This window comes from Danio rerio, chromosome 14, assembly GCF_052040795.2.
Source record: "Danio rerio strain M-AB ecotype USA chromosome 14, GRCz13ab, whole genome shotgun sequence".
NCBI classification, from domain to species: domain Eukaryota; kingdom Metazoa; phylum Chordata; class Actinopteri; order Cypriniformes; family Danionidae; genus Danio; species Danio rerio.
This window is the reverse complement of record NC_141034.1, coordinates 29166771-29183266: the sequence shown is the minus strand read 5'-3', so window position 1 is coordinate 29183266 and position 16496 is coordinate 29166771. Positions and strand designations below refer to the sequence as shown.

The 16496-nt window shown below is 36.3% G+C and overlaps 1 protein-coding gene across 10 annotated transcripts; it reads left to right on the top strand.

Moving 5' to 3' along the window:
- Positions 1 to 69: 69 nt before the first annotated feature.
- On the top strand, positions 70 to 15337 carry matr3l1.1 (matrin 3-like 1.1). 10 transcript variants are annotated; one of them, XM_087280521.1, is made up of 22 exons: positions 70 to 171; positions 816 to 1922; positions 2689 to 2750; positions 2968 to 3006; positions 3098 to 3147; positions 3235 to 3347; positions 3435 to 3545; positions 3689 to 3814; positions 5130 to 5246; positions 5358 to 5482; positions 5636 to 6476; positions 7284 to 7332; positions 7464 to 7498; positions 7614 to 7745; positions 10406 to 10545; positions 10625 to 10847; positions 10951 to 11082; positions 11173 to 11303; positions 11900 to 11963; positions 12639 to 12708; positions 14809 to 14930; positions 15016 to 15337. In XM_087280521.1, the coding sequence occupies exons 2-22, from the start codon at positions 876 to 878 to the stop codon at positions 15043 to 15045; spliced, it is 3759 nt and encodes a 1252-aa protein (XP_087136647.1). In that variant the 5' UTR covers positions 70 to 171; positions 816 to 875; the 3' UTR covers positions 15046 to 15337. The 10 variants fall into 10 exon arrangements, with proteins under 10 accessions (XP_087136647.1, XP_087136644.1, XP_087136646.1 ...); XM_087280518.1 differs by having other exon boundaries at positions 12636 to 12708; XM_087280520.1 differs by having other exon boundaries at positions 691 to 1922.
- The last annotated feature ends 1159 nt before the right edge of the window (positions 15338 to 16496 follow it).

Sequence of the window (16496 nt, the reverse complement as noted above, 5' to 3'; positions counted from 1 at the left end):
ACTTGATTTCTCATGTTATGTAAATCTGTCTGCCATGGGTAATACTTTGACTTTTATTTTGAAGGCTCTAACCCAGCTTCCGGTTGAAAAGCAGGACAAGGAGAACGGTCTTCGCCAGAACCGCTGCTTTACCGATCTTCGTTGATTAATTCTTTATTCTGTCTTGCGTTGGTGAGTTATGTTTAGCAATACCAAAATATTAAATTTAGTCATTACGTTATATCTGTATTTTAACAATGCGTCAGATCAAGTCGATAAATGATCGGGAAAATGGCAGCTAACGTTAGGTCCAAGGCCAAACACAATAGATTCCCCATTTCTGCACAACATCCTCTTTACATCCACCTTTTAATCAAATTTCACTCTTACTGAAATATGTTTTATGAAATGTTATTAGATTATAACCTTACATAAAATATCCAGTTTCATTTATTTGTTATGTTTTTGTATGCATGTTAAACGAAAGTAAAAGCGAAGCACGAAAGGTAAATATTTAATTAAAGCTTATTTTGTGTAAATTGTGGCTTTAAATAAAAAAAAGTAAATCTATCGAAAATTACTTAACCAGTTTATCAACGAACTAATTATATTGATTTTGCTGGCTGTGATGTTACGGACTTGATTCAGCTAGTTTTATATGACAAATCGTGAAACATCCACAAAGTGAATTATATGATTTTTCATCTCAAGGTAAGGCTGATACAGGTGATACACCTCAACGGATTCATCCGCAGATCTTCCACCTTAAGCTGATCACTTCAACATTTTACAATACATTTATGAAGATCAAATTCTCTTCAACATCTTTTTAACAGGTTAACAACAAAGACTGCTAATTTTGGCAGGACCTAAAAGGTCCAACACGACTGTGCACAATGTCTTATAATCCACCATACCGAAACCCTCAAGGGGACAAAGATGCACGAATCTATACCCGGGACTCGAGCGCTTACAGGTCAGGAATTAGGAGCACAACTCCGCACCGGACATCTTCATCCTCATCAGAACAGCCCGTATTCCCGCCGAATAAGGCATTGTCCTTTCTGCATAGCTGCGGACTGGATGCTGAAGATCTTCAAACTCTGGCCAAGCTTCCCGAGCATCTCATCACAACCGATACCCTTCCTGACCTTCTCACAGAAATCAAAAAGAAGAAATTGTCCCACACTTCTTCACCCAGGTCCAGTGTGCTCCCAGCCGCGTCGTCAGCTCGCTCCTGGGACGATAGGAGCCACGCTCAGTCGGTTGAGTATCCTTTAGATTTGCCTGCCCGTCAGTCGTATTCCCTTAATCGAGAGCAAGCCCAAACCTGGGATGACAACTGGGGAGATGTCCAGCAAACAAGCTCTCCAGCAGCATCAAGCTACGTTGTTGAGTATAACCATCTGAAAGAGAAAAAGTCATACTATGATGAACCGTCTTATCCCCCAGAACCATCAAGAGAAATGTCTTACTCTAACTATGGCAAAGAAGTTGGTCACTCGTCGCATTTTTCCAGCAGAGACGCCAGTCATTCCTCACATCTGTCCAGTAGGGACAGTCAATCCTCACGTCGGTCAAGCAGAGACCTCGGTCAGACCTCACAGCACTCCAGCAGATACATCAGTCAGTCCTCAGTACGGTCGAGTAGAGACGTCGCTCCATCCTCACACCTGTCTAGCAGAGATGTCGGAGTACATTCACACATCGCCCAACCTTCGCCCATGTCCAACAGAAACGTTGGTATACCCTCACTCCTCTCCATAAGAGACCTCGCTCCAGCCTCACATCTGTCCAGCAGAGCTGTCAGGCAGCCCTCTTGGAAGAAAGGCTCGGCTCCTAGAGTACCTACCAGGAAAGAGGCATCCGATTTCCACGGGAGGACTCCACCGGTGTTTCCCTACGCATGCGTACTCTGTGAAATCACGGTCCTCTCTGACAAGGTAAGTAGCTTTTCGCTCTCACAGATTCTACATTACCAGCTATTTACCAGACAGTTTCAGGCATAATACACATGAGCGCACTGTGGCTTATGAGGTAAGTCTATGTATCATGTTTATTAACAGTGGAATTTGTGCGGTAAAGGGAGAGTTCAACCCAAAATGAAAATCCATCATCATGATGTACCAACACAAAAAGTTACACGAAAGTAGCCCACTTAAGTTAAACATATCCTCATCCTTCTGCAATAACCCTCAAATCTCTTTCTGGTAAATTTGCTGCATCATGATTGGTCATGAAATACGCAAGAATCAACAGAGACACCAATGGCAGACTGGCTTTGATGCTTCATGACACAGCTTTTTTGAATATATACCTCAATAAATGAGATTTTAGAGTTATAGTTTAAGGGAAGATTATGGCAATTATTTTTTGATATGAAGTTTGTCTTTATTTGTCCAATTCCAAGAGAACACTCAAAATTCACATTTGGTTGAATATGCAGTTGAAAGTATTAAGATTTATTTATTTTTTTCTCCACTGGTGGAAAAACTGTTCATCTTAACCATATATATGACTATTTGTTAAGACTCCCATTTTTAAAAGTCACTCTACAATATGGACACACTATTGCTGTAAATGTTGTCAAATAAATTTCACATATATATATATATATATATATATATATATATATAAATATATATAAATAAAATAAGTTATCTAGGATGAGTTCTGAATAGATGGTGAGAGATGTTATTTGTGTTTTAGGACTGGTCTGTGCATATAAATGGACCCCAACACGCTAATAGTCAACTCAGTCTTGTGGAAAAGTAAGTTTTGTTTTATTTTTTATTTCTGTTCATGCTTGTGCAACCATGATGCTAAACATGTATAGGGGACGAGCCAGAAGTTCAATCATTTTAGGTTATGTGTCAGGGGTTCACTTCCACTCACATATTGATATAATGCGGATCTACTGTACTGAAACATGTAGATTAAAGCAACTGCCAAAATGAGCAAATCAAAATGAATATTTTAATCTTTTAGATATCCAGCGTGGGATCAGACAATCCATTCTGCACGGAGGTAGAGTCATTCCTAATCCTATTTATACGTTTCATAAATTGTACATTTTCATAAATGTTTGGAACGTGCTATTTGTATTTATCTTTTACAGGAATGAGCCTGAATCCGAGAGACCAAAGCATGGAACAATCCAGGCAAGAGGTGAAGTGAAGTCTTTACCCCCTCCTTAGTCATGTAATCATTTTCTAGATATGCACTCTAAATAAGACAGGGTTGTGCTTTTTACAGATAGAATCTCAAGCCAAAAAATTGGACCATCAGGCAGCAGAAGTGGAGCTTCGACCAGTAGAAGTGCACCAACAAGCCGTAGAAAACAAAATAAAATTGAACCTCCATCAAAGGTGGTTTGCGTTTTTGAAGTTTGAAGTTTTAAATATCACTGTAAATGCTTGATTAACGAGACATTATTTGATTGTATTTCAATGCAGTGCAAAGTGGTGTGTGTAAAGTTTGAAAACAATGAAGTGGATGAAACCTACCTGAAACATTTGCTTGGCCAGTTTGGGGCGATTGTCAAAATTATTATGTTTCCTAATCTGGTATGGAAGTTAATTTATTATTATTATTATTATAACTAAGTAACTCCTTTTTAAAAATTCTGTTATTTTGTGCCTATATTTTCATAGTTTTGCACTTGCACTTGCACTTTTTTTGTTTTTGGTTAAATTTGTAATTTTTGTAGGCTTTGGCAGAGATGGGAACGATGGGTCAAGCAGAGGATATTGTAAAATATTTCTCACAAAACCCCTTGAGGTTCAAAGGGAAAAAGCTGGAATTTTCTCTGTCTGCAGCCTTCAGTTTTCTACAGGTCAGTTATATTCTATAAACATTGAATGTAATGTAAGCCAGGACTTTTTGATGCCAAATGTCAATATAAACCTGCCATTTCCAGTGCGTGCGTGCGTGCATATCAGTCAGAAGTCAGAACTATTAGCCTCCCTGAATTATTAGCACCCCTGTTTATTTTTTTCACTAATCTCTGTTTAATGGAGGGAAGATTGTTTTAGCACATTTCTAACCATAATAGTTTTGACAAACCATTTCTAATTACTGATTTATTTTATCTTTGCCATGATGACAGTAAATAATATTTTACTTGATATTTTTCAAGACACTTCAATACAGCTTAAAGGGATATTTAAAGGCTTAACTAGGTTAATAAGGTGAACTAGGCAGGTTTGGGTAATTAGGCAAGTTATAGTATAATGATGGTTTGTTCTGTAGACAATTGAAAAAAGAATTAGCTTAAAGGGGCTAATAATTTTGTCCCAAAATGTTTTTTAAAAGATTAAAAACTACTTTTATTCTAGCTGAAATAAAACAAATAAGATTTTCTCCAGAAGAAAAAATATTATCAGACATATATATATATAATGTCTATTGACAACATGATGCTGAGTCTGATTCTCCGTTCCGCCCCCGTTTACACTTGTCTTAGTATTAAAATGGCCTTTTAGAACAAAAATGATTCACATCCACACTGTGTTTTACCTCGCATTTCTGAACAACCCTTCGTCTGCTGAAAAATCACATCACATGACCACACACACAGCCACACACACTGTCAGGCGCTCGTCTGAGCTCCAGAGAGCAGTACACATCGGACAGTTTATCAAGAATGCACCGCTGGATCGTGTCTCACTATAGTTGTTAAACATGATGTTTAATTAATTTTGTTTCTATCTAATGACTTTTTGGTCTTTTGAATCTATCTGTTAACGTGTCACAGCATTAGGGTTAGGGTTTATCAAATGATGTTAAACAGAACAAGGAAAATTTAACGGTATGTCTGATAATATTTTTCGTCTGGAGAAAGTCTTATTTGTTTAATTTCAGCTAGAATAAAAGCCATTTTAAAGTCAAAACTATTAACCCCTTAAAGCTCTTTTTTTTTTTGCGGTAGTCTACAGAATAAACCATCGTTATACAATAACTTGCCTTGTTATATATGTCCTAATTAGCTATTGCATTGTGTGCTCACTTTCCAAAAAACTTTCCTAATGCCACTACTTGGCAGCTCCTTCAGAAGTCATTAGTTTCATCTTAGATATATGTGATATCCTAATAATATTTGAATATTGTTTGACTCTAATGATATTTGAATATTATCCTTCATGTTTCAGGGCTCTCGTGTGGTGAGCTTTTCACCAATACCATCTGGAGAAGGCGTAAGCTCTGAGTTGATGGCCATTGCCAAGCGATTCGGATCAGTAATACAATCACAGTTTCTGCCACACCGGGTAACCAAATTCATTATAGAAATATTTCTGTTTATTTGCTTTTTATATCTTTTATTTTTCTTTTTGGTCACCAATGAAAGTAAAAGATTTTTTTTCTTTTGTTTTTTACAGGGTTATGTGGAGATGGCTCTTGTGGAAGAGGCCAGCAAATTAGTGGACCACTATTCAACTAATTCACTGAAGTTAAAAGGAAAAACCATTACTGTAGCATTTTCAACTGAATACCAGACGCTTAGGTAGATTTGTTATGTTAGTTTTCTGAACTTTTTGAGACACTATTTTGTTTAGCTTTGTTAGTGACATTTCACACTTTTTACTAGTTTAATGGACACAGTTTCCATTCTTTTTTCTAAACACTAACATGTTTAATATCTTTCTTAATGGTCTAGTGATCTGGAAACTGACAAATATAAATTACCAGCTCATCAAAGCAGCAACAGGAGGAGAGAGAGGAGAAGTTACAGCCCCAGAAGGAGGTCCTCCCAAAGAGACTCTCCCAGCCCCAAACGAAGGGCCTCTGAGGAGGGCTCCCATCCTAGCCAGGGTCACGATGCCAAGAAACGAGTAGAAAGTCGACGCTCTAGAGAGGATAGCTCATCCAAATCACATTCCAAAAATGGCTCTCCTTCAAGAGACCTGGTCGTGAAAACCGAAGAAGAGGAGGGTGAGGGGGAGATGGTTGAAGAAGACAACCAGTCTGACAACATGGATGAAGGTAGTGATCTTGAAGGGCTTGCAGTTATAGCAGATGATGGTGAAGAACTAAATACAGAGGATGAATACACGGTAGATGAAGACCTTGATGACGAGGCACTTGATACCTCAGATGCTCTGATCGATGCACCTGAAGATATGCAAACAGTGAGCGAGTCAAGCCAGACTGTACCTTCAGACATGAACACATCGGACATACAGCCAGAGACCACAGAGGGTGAACCTAGTGCTATAATTTCAGAAAGATTAAATGAAGAAGGGAATGAGGAAGCCCAGGAGCCTCAACAAGGTGAGCAAAAAGAGCTTCAAGAGGAAAAGGAGCCCCCACGAGAAGAACAAAAAGGAGAGCAGAAAGAAGAGCTTAATCAAGAAGAGCAAATAGAAGAACTTAAACAAGACGAACAGAAAGAAGACCTTCAACCAGAAGATAAAAAAGAAGAGCTGCAAGAAGTGGAGCACAAAGAGAGTCAAGATAAAGAAAATGAGCAAAACAATGAAACCATGACAGTGGAAGAGGTAAACAAGAGTTACTCATGCCAGCATCTAAAAAAAACTTTTGATTTGCTTGTGAGACACTGGCTGGGATTCAATCTGTGTTATCAATCTGTGTTAATTGACCATTTAAAGCAGGGGTCATCAAACTTGTTCATGGAGGTCCCTAATAAAACACACCTGAACAAGCTGATCAAGGTATTACTAGGTATACTTAAAACATTAAGCCAGGTGTGTTGAGACAAGTTGCAGGGACACCGACCCACCAGGACCGAGATTGGTAACCCCTGATTTAAAGCATCATAGTGGGAAAGATTGATAAAAACACCAAATTTTAAATAGAAAATTCACAACTTGTTCCCTTGAGGTGATTTTAGGCCTAGGTGGTCTAAACCCTGAAATAGTTACCATTACACCCTCATGACTGTTATGCTTGTGTTGTTTGTTATTGATTACTAGGTTACCAATACTACAGCTAATTGCTCTAGTGAGTTGGTGGAAACTTGGTTGGCACTTTAGGGCCAATTTACACAACACAGATACACAACATCAAACAAGTTTGTTTATTATTTGAATGTTTTGAAGAAAAAAAAAACTATCACTGTCATGTTCACACTGCCCCAATTGCTACACACAATGATTAAATGTAAATTAAACGATCCTTCTAAAAAGACGTTTACATGAAGCCTATCTGGTCTGTGGTCAGATTAAACAATTTTGTCAGATAATCATTTCACACTGCTCAGACGATCCACAAGTCGACATATAGTGAAACATTTCAGCTGATTGTGAGAAAAAAATTACATTAAATTGTACCTGTTCTATTTGTAGGAGGCGGCAGATTCCTCAGAGAATCTAGAAAACGCACTGACAGAGCAAGGTAATTATTTTATTGTTAAGTAATTTAAGCATAAAATCAATCAAGTTCTGATGTTTGTTTGTTTTTTATAAAATGGTTTTACTGGTTGGAGATTTCAGAGAAAATTGAACAATATGTCCATTTTGTTTTAGGTGATGAAAATAAGATTTCCGCCCTAGAAACAGAGGTTGGTTGGTTTTTTTTACCCTCAAAAATAAAAGCAAATTCTATAATTTATTATTATTATTATTATTATTATTACCTAAAGTAATTTTTATTTATTAATGTTTTTGCTTTATTAGGAACAGTATGGCAGAGTTCTTGAGGTGGCAGGTTTTCCAGTTGCTAAAAAGTACAGTGAAGCAGATTTGCTGAAAATTGGGGAAAAATATGGAGATGTGGCAGGCTGTTGTTTGGTTCGTAGCAATCGAAAGGTAAAGTGTTCAATATTCATAATTTTAATGTTAAATAAAAGACAAGAAGTGTATGCAAATGTCAAACTTTGATATACAAACAAATCTAATCTAATTTAGCAGAATAAATTATGCCTAAAACAGATTCTTCGCATGTACATTACATTTTTAGTGCTTCTTAAGTGAAGTTTATTTCTAAAGTAATTTCGAGAGGATCACATGCTTATGATTGCTAGCGGCTGGAACTGCATTATCCAATTCTCAATGCACCAATCAGACGACTCCTTAGCTACTACAAATACCCTGGGTTACGCATCACCCCTATCTTCCTTTTGAAAAATCCCTCCTTCCACCCCTACTCTTCCTACATGGGTGACATGGTGGCCCAGTGCTTAGCACTGTTCCCTCATAGCAAGAATGTCTCTGGTTCCAGGCTTTACCAAACCAGCAGACGTTTCTGTGCGGAGTTTGCACGTTCTCTGCTTGCTCACATGGGTTTCCCAGGGTTTCCCGGTTTCCTCCCACCGATCAAAAACATGCAACCTAGGTTTTATTGACTAATCCAAATCAAAACCATAGTCTTGCCCCTACCTAGTATCTCTTTAAGAGCAACTACTATCTGCTCTTTAGCCATCATGACAGGGGAGTTCTTGAGATCTACCTGAGCTCAAACTCCCCTCTTGCCTTGCAAACGAGTGGAAGCCCCGGACTCAAGGATCTTACAAGCTCAGGGCTCTCTCCCGGGACAGCATGCCAAAGTAGCTTATAATCAATCATAAGCTAAGTGTGAACTCTTGAAAACAAGGTAGTTTGGATTTGATTAAGTGGCAAAATTATTTTAGCCATTTCATCAATTTGAACATTTAAGAATAAATTACTTAATTTCCACAATAATATGTAGTTTCACAAGTTCTACATAATTTATGTAAAATGTTTTATTAGAATAATCTTAATGAATTGTTGAATAGGCTTTTACTCATAACAATGATGAACTGATAAACCTAATTTAATTTAAGACATTATCAGATTATTATGCTTCAATGTAATCATACTGGCCAAAAAAGGGCTCCCATCATAGGCCTCAAACTCGATTCCTGCATGGCCACAGCTCTGCACAGTTTTGCTCCAACCCTAATCAAACACAGCTGATCCAACTAATCAATGGCTGTTTCTCAATTCCAAGAACGCAGAGAACGGACTTGTTCTTGTGGAGACCGGTCTTGCCAGGTGTCCTCGGAAGAACGAACTCAGGAGAACGCGAGGGCAGAGAACGCGTCCTTTGAGAAATGGGATGCTTCGTTCTTCCTGATGGTCACATGACTTTCACGTGTTTTAAATAAAAATTATTTAAACATTACAGCACTCATACAACGATTTATTGTTTTTCCCCTTTTCAAAATATATACTTTGCATAAAAACATTATAAATCTATATTGCACAATATAAATAAAACATTTTAATACGAATTTCAGCAAATAAACACCCTTAATGTGTTTATTCCTTTATTAAGATGTTTATGGTTATATTTATATTCACCTTTTCATTTAGGGAAACTCCTGAGATAAATAAGTCATATCTCTGAACTTTAATAATATATCTAAATAAAATGCAGCGCTTCCCACCTCCAGTCGCAATGACTTCTGGGACTTCCAGAGCGAGTTCGGTGCTCAAGTCTGCATCGTTGCGTCCTCTATCAAAATCACATCCGGGAAGTTCTCTGCGTCCTCTGTACTTGCGGTCTTGAGTATTGGAACTGAACTTAGGCAGCTGATGATGACGTTGCATGAGAACACGAGGACGCAAGACAGCTGAAGAACGCATATTGAGAAACAGCCAATGTGTTTAAGACTACTAGAGACTGTAAAGCAGGTGGCTGGTGTCTGCCAGGTGTGGCTCTCCACACAATGGTTTACAATGGTTATTCCTATTCATTGGCTGTTTCTCAATACGCATCCTTCAGCGGTCTTGCGTCCTCGTGTTCTCGTTTAACGTCATTATCAGCTGCCAAAGTTCAGTTCCAATACTCAAGACTGCAAAAACAGAGGATGTGTGAAATTTCCCGGATATGATCTTGATATCGAGGATGCACCGATGCAGACTTAAGCACCAAACTCGTGCTAGAAGTCCCAGAAGTCATTGCGACTAGAGGTGGGAAGGTGGGCATTTTATTTAGAGATATTATTAAAGTTGAATATAAATATAACCATAAACATCTTAATAAAGGAATAAACACATTACGGGTGTTTATTTGCTGAAATTCGTATTAAAATGTTTTATTTATATTGTGCAACGTATCTTTATATTGTTTTTATGCATTGTGTATATTTTGAAAAGGGGAAAAAAAATAAATCCCTGTATGAATGCTGTAATGTTTAAATAATTTTTCATTAAAATCGTGTGAAGGTCTTGTGACCATCAGGAAGAACACAGCATCTCATTACTCACAGCACGCGTTCTCTGTTCTCGCGGTCTCTCGAGTTTGTTCTTCCGAGGACACCTGGCAAGACCGGTCTCCACAAGAACGCAAGTCCGTTTTCTGCATTCTTGGAATTGAGAAACAGGCATTGTCACCCAGCCCTACTCCTTAATTTTATGATATGTTTTACATGAGTTGTTTACATGACATGTGCAGAAATTTTTTTAAATATTTTTTTTTATTTAATGTTGTTGTTTTTTTCCAGGTGGAAAAGGCATTAATTGAAATGGTGAATGCTGATGATGCTGCAAAACTTGAAGCTGATTGTAAGAAGCAGCATATTAAACTAGGTGGCAAAATCTTGAGGATAAAAGTGTCTCAGAAATACAGCCAAGTGAATGAAGGGTAACTTGCATTTAAATGACTACAGCATTATTTTTCTAACACCTTTCTTTATTGTATAATATTGCATTCTGTTTCTCAGGAACGATGTTGACCCCGAGCCTGCGAAAGTGGAAGGCAATGACTTAGTGAATGTTGAAGATGCAACTCTGAATTTTGAAGATAAAAATACTGAGCCCACATGTTCAGTGGCACCCATTGAAGAGAGTACAGTCCTGATGTCAGAGACCGAAACCACTGAAGAACCTGATACTCCAATGGAAACCAACACAGACTCAATTACGCAAACATCTAGTGATGAGGAGGTAAAATCAACTCTCACGGGCCCCAAAATAAAATAAAAAAAGAGTCTCTCAGATCATCTTTTTGATTTACACCTCAGCTAACACAGTGGTTTTTATTTTTCAGGAAGGGTATGGCAGAGTGATCCGGGTTCGACATCTTCCAGTGTCTGATGAATACACTGATGCAGATTTTCTGAACATCGCAAAACCATACGGGACAGTAATACGTCACTGGATGTTTCGCCTCCATCGAACAGTAAAGTGTTTCAAATAAATTTAGTGTACTATTCAATCGGATTGAATCTTTCACTAATTTTAATAACACAATTCCTACCCCCCAAACCAGGGACTAATTGAGATGGAGACTGCATCCGATGCTGAGAAGGTTTTGTCTGCAGCCAAAATGAAAAAAATTACAGTTGCTGGAAAACATCCCAAGATTGCAGTGTCCACCAAACATGCCAATTTAAATAAAAGGTATCACATAGTAATGTATCATTGTATGTAGAAGCTTGTTTTTTTAATGTAAAGCCTTTAGTTCTGCATATTAACGTAAAATCCATCGGTTTTATCTAGTGCTGTAAATGATTAATGGTAACTAATTACAAACAAACAAAAAGTTATTTTGTCCATACTGTATACAGTGCTCAGCATGTTTAAGTACACCCCTCACAAATCTCTCTTTAATTCATATTTTAATAGGAAGCTATACAATATTATTTTTTTGCATATGCATTAGATTAGTCAGTACTGAAGCCAAATCTGGAGGAAAAAAACTTATAATAAAAAAAAACTTTATTTAACATATAAATTATGCTGAGCACTGTATATTGAGTATATATAAATACACTCGTCCATGTATAATTCTATATACAAATAATAGATACATGTCAATATTTTGAGCATGTGTATATACATAATTGATCTACATAGTACATTTGCATATATTATGTAAATGTCAAATTTAATTTAGTGATTTAGTTGTTAAACAGCTATTATCAATGATAAAATGAATCCGTCATTGCTTTCTTAAACTGAATTGAAAATATTTGCTTGTTTATTTTGTTTGCTAGGTACTTTCTATACCAATCTGAGTTGGAGAAGACAAAAGATGAATCCAGCACACAGAATGATGAGGTTAATCATTATTGCCGTTATTATAGAATTTAAATGTCTGGTTTTACACATACAGTTAAAGTCAGAATTATCAGCCCCCCTGAATTATTAACCCCCCTGACTATTTTTTCCCTAATTTCTGTTTAACAGAGAGAATAATTTTTTTCCACACATTTCTAAAGATAATAGTTTTAATAACTCATTTTTAATAACTGATTTATTTTATCATTGCCATGATGACAGTACATAATATTTTACTACATATTTTTAAGACACTTCTATACAGCTTAAAGTGACATTTAAAGACTTAACTAGGTTAATTTGGTTAACTAGGCAGGTTAGGGTAATTAGGCAAGTTATTGTATAGTGATGGTTTGTTCTGTAGAGCCATAGCTTAAAGGGGCTAATCATTTTGACCTTAAAATGAGTAAAAAAAATATTCAAAACTACTTTTATTCTAGCCGAAATAAAACAAAAGACTTTCTCCAGAAGAAAAAATATTATCAGACATACAGTGAAAATGTCTATGCTCTGGTAAATACCATTTGGGAAATATTTAAAAAAAAATATATATATATATTTTTTAATTCTGACTTCAACTGTATATAAATATACGTGTTTTGTATGGAAAGCTTTCAGTTGCTGCCGTGTAGAACACTTACTGATGCAGTTTTTTGAATGTTGAATTACAAGAAGCAGGTTACTGAAGCGGACAATGGAACTGGAACACAAGCGGAAACACAAACACTCCTGATGGATCCAGTGGGTAAGAGTCCAGATTTCACAATCCACGATCTTAGACTACAAGATTACACACACAACCCTGCAAAGAGCTCTGCATGGTACAACCGCTCATGGAAAACCACCAAATTACCATTTCCAAACCTCGAGCAATTATGAAAAAACAGCGGTGAAATAATTTGTTTGCAATCACGTTGTTCTGGTGAAATTCAGATGGATAGATATTTGCCTGTTATCAAGGCAGTATATACTGTAAGTATACTATAGTAAATACTAGTGTTTTAAAGCAAACTATAGATAATTACTTGCATTAAACTCTCATACTAATTACATTGTTGCTGTGGTACATTAGTTATAAACAAATTATCCTATAGGCTTCAGTTTTATATGCTATAATCATCACAATGCACCACAGTTTACACTAATGTAAAGTATTTATTACAGTTTATCAGTTTACCAATATTCTGTACCCCTCTTTAACAAAGAGTTGTGCACATTATACACTTTACTATGTGGTTCAAAGACATGTTTATTATAAATAACTAGTTTTCCCCGTACAGACAAGGTTATATGTTCCAGACATCACAAAATAACATGAAAGCATACAAAAGCTCTACATTATTATTGATTTTTTTTCTAAGGGGTGAAAAGTGCTTTACAATATTAACGGTCTAGTTTAGTCACAAGGGTTGCATTTCTTTTTTGTTCTGTCGATGAATTTTACCGTCAACAAACATTCACCACTGCTGCACATACAGCCTCCTGAGACATTTTTTTCTGTGATTTCCTACATCCATTTTGGGACCACTGTAGTGGACCACAGGACCATTTTAGTTCAAAACAACAGCCAAACTCGGACAACAAAACAGTACAGGATATGGCTGTAAAGGGATATTAATCCAATATTAATGTAACAAAAACTAAATAAAAGCCGTTTTTTCCTATTGTATTGAAATTCCTGAAACAGTTTAGTCTGAAAGAGAGCCGAACTCCAAAAAATTGTTGTTAATCCAACCAATTTAACAAATTTAACATAATAGCGATTTAAAACTGATTGTCATTCTCTATCTGTCTCTAATTCTCTAATTGTCTGATTGTCAGACTCTAAATCAGAGTCTCCCTCAACTATCTCATAAAGAATCCTCTCTGCTTCAGTTCTGCCCCCTACAACATCCAGTCATTAATTACATTAAGATGGTCCTGGAGTCCATTATAGTGGACATTAAAAAAAAAAAAAAAAGTGTTTCCTGACACTTTAATAAACAAATAAATATGTAATAATTATAGTAAAAAAAAAACATTTAAATAGCTAAATTTTACATGCCTCTCTCCTTCCCATAAAATGTGCTTGTTTGTATGTCGGCCATTTTGGATGCAGTGTAAGAAGTAGTTCCTAGCATGCCAGCCAATCAAATGACATCACTAGAAAGCCTTGGCTGTCCACTACAGAGGACACAGGTCAATGGGTGGGGTCTCAGGGGGATAGACATTAAGGTTACGGTTGTTTATTCTGCTGAAACGCCAGTAAAGACTTGGATTAGAGCAAAGCAAAATGGAAATTTCATTACAGCGAATACATGGCAGGGTTCGATAATTATATAGTGTGCCGGTGTTTTTATCTGAATTCTATATAACATTAACATATTTAAACAGATAGCTAAGCCCGTATTTAATCTTTATTGGTGCTGTCAAATTAATTATCTTGTAAAAAAAAAAAAAAAAAGTTTGTACACGGACGTATTGAATAAATGGTCAGTACATGCCACCTTTCATTTTTCAGCCAGTTTTTTTTAACTTTCCCTCCTTTATTAGCAAATTTTTAGAACTTGATAAAAGCTGTCCTGCATTTCTTATTTTGGCTCATTTAAACAATCTAAAACAAAATAAAACAGAAACATTTTGATATTCTGATAGATTCCTATGTAGAAGAATCACATCCTGTCCTCCATCTGAATCTGAATTTCGCACATCATCAATGACATCATGTGAAAACAGCCTATATCATAGCTTCAGTATATTTGTTTAAATGGTTTTGTCTTTCGTATTATGTTGCTCATATTATAAAACAGTAAGGCACTAACAAAGACTGTGCTTTCACCTCTGCTCTGTTGTTCTCTACCAACAGGGATGGAGTTTGTTCGACCTGTGGTGGGTTATTTCTGCAACTTGTGTAATGCCATCTATGCCAGTGAGGAAGAGGCCAAGGGTGAACACTGCAGGACCCCATTGCATCATCAAAAGCTGAAGGCAAATACCTTTACACAGTCTCTTGCTCATTTGATATGCTGTAATACTACAGGACTGACATTTGCTTTGTTTTCTTTTTTCTTAGGAACACAATGAACAAAACGGTTTAAAATAAACCATGACCTGATCCTAAAATCCTTCATATACATTCACCATTAAAGCATACTCTTGTTAATTCACATATTAATTTGTTAATTAATTAAGAATTTCAGTATAACTGGAAAATTAGATTTTAATTTCAGGCTAGCGACTATTGTGTTTGTTTGGTGTTTTTTTTATTTTAGCTAAGAATTTTATCTGATAATCAAGAAAAACAAATCTAAATGCATGTACTTTCCTGCAATGTCCACCTAAAATTTCTAAGTAAAATAAAATGCAGTACTGTTGATTCTGCATATATTACAAAACATGCCCGGCTGTTTGTTTTCATTGTTCAAAAACTTTTTTTTTTAATTTATATTTTATTTATTTATTTTTTAGGCATAGGCATTATATAATAGATCGTTTTGAAAAGAGATCTTGGCGGGTTTATTATTAATGCATTACTAAAATATAATTGTTAATAATAGGTAATGCTCGGAGTTCACATGAATATACAGTGACAATTAAAATAGATAAAGGCTGTAGTAAATGTATTAAGTTCAAGTTCAATTGTTTTTAGAGCACATTTAAAAGCAGTCACAAGGCTGATCAAAGTGCTGTACATAAGACAAGGACAAAATAAAAAGACAGAATATAAAAACCGAAATAAGGCAAGAGAAACGTCTAAAAATGTAGCAGTAGAAACGACTATTAAAATAATCTTAAAAAGCCAAGCTAAAAAGGTACGTTTTAAGAAGTGATTTAAAAATAGAAAATAATGGAGCCATTCTAATCTCAAGGGGCAAGGTGTTCCACAACCGAGGACTCTCCACAGAGAAAGCTCTGACCCAAGAGAATGAAGCAGCTCTGAGAGATAGGATGGTGCTAGATTATAGAGTGATTTATATACCAGTAAAAGCACTTTAAAATCAATTCTGAATTGGACAGGCAGCCAATGAGGCCTCTTAGAAGAGGGGTAATGTGGTCATGTTTTCTGCTATTACAAATAAATCTACCAGCAGAATTTTGGACCAACTGAAGGCGAGAATCCTGGGATTTTGACATGCCACTGTAAAGTGCATTAAAGTAGTCTAACTGATGTAATGAAAGTGAGTACAGCCATCTCTTAAGTGGTGGGATTAAAAAAAGTGTTCAACTTTAGACTGCTAACGTATTGATAACTGGAGCCAATAACCGAACTGATCTGTTTGTCTAGTTTCAATGACTCATCAAGGATGACACCCAGATTGCGTACACGAGGGGATCTGAAGGCAGATAAGAAGATAAAATCTAGGCAAGAGTCCTGAACTATATCAGTAGTATTAGACCTGACCTGTTTTTTTACCAGGTTCAACAGTGTTGCTAGTTAGTCACTGTAGCAGAGCAGTTGCGGTAACTAACTTGAAACTGCTTGCAGTTAATTACTGTACTGTAGTTCTATATTTAAAGCATCATAGCTTCTGCATACACATTAAAGGTAAATCA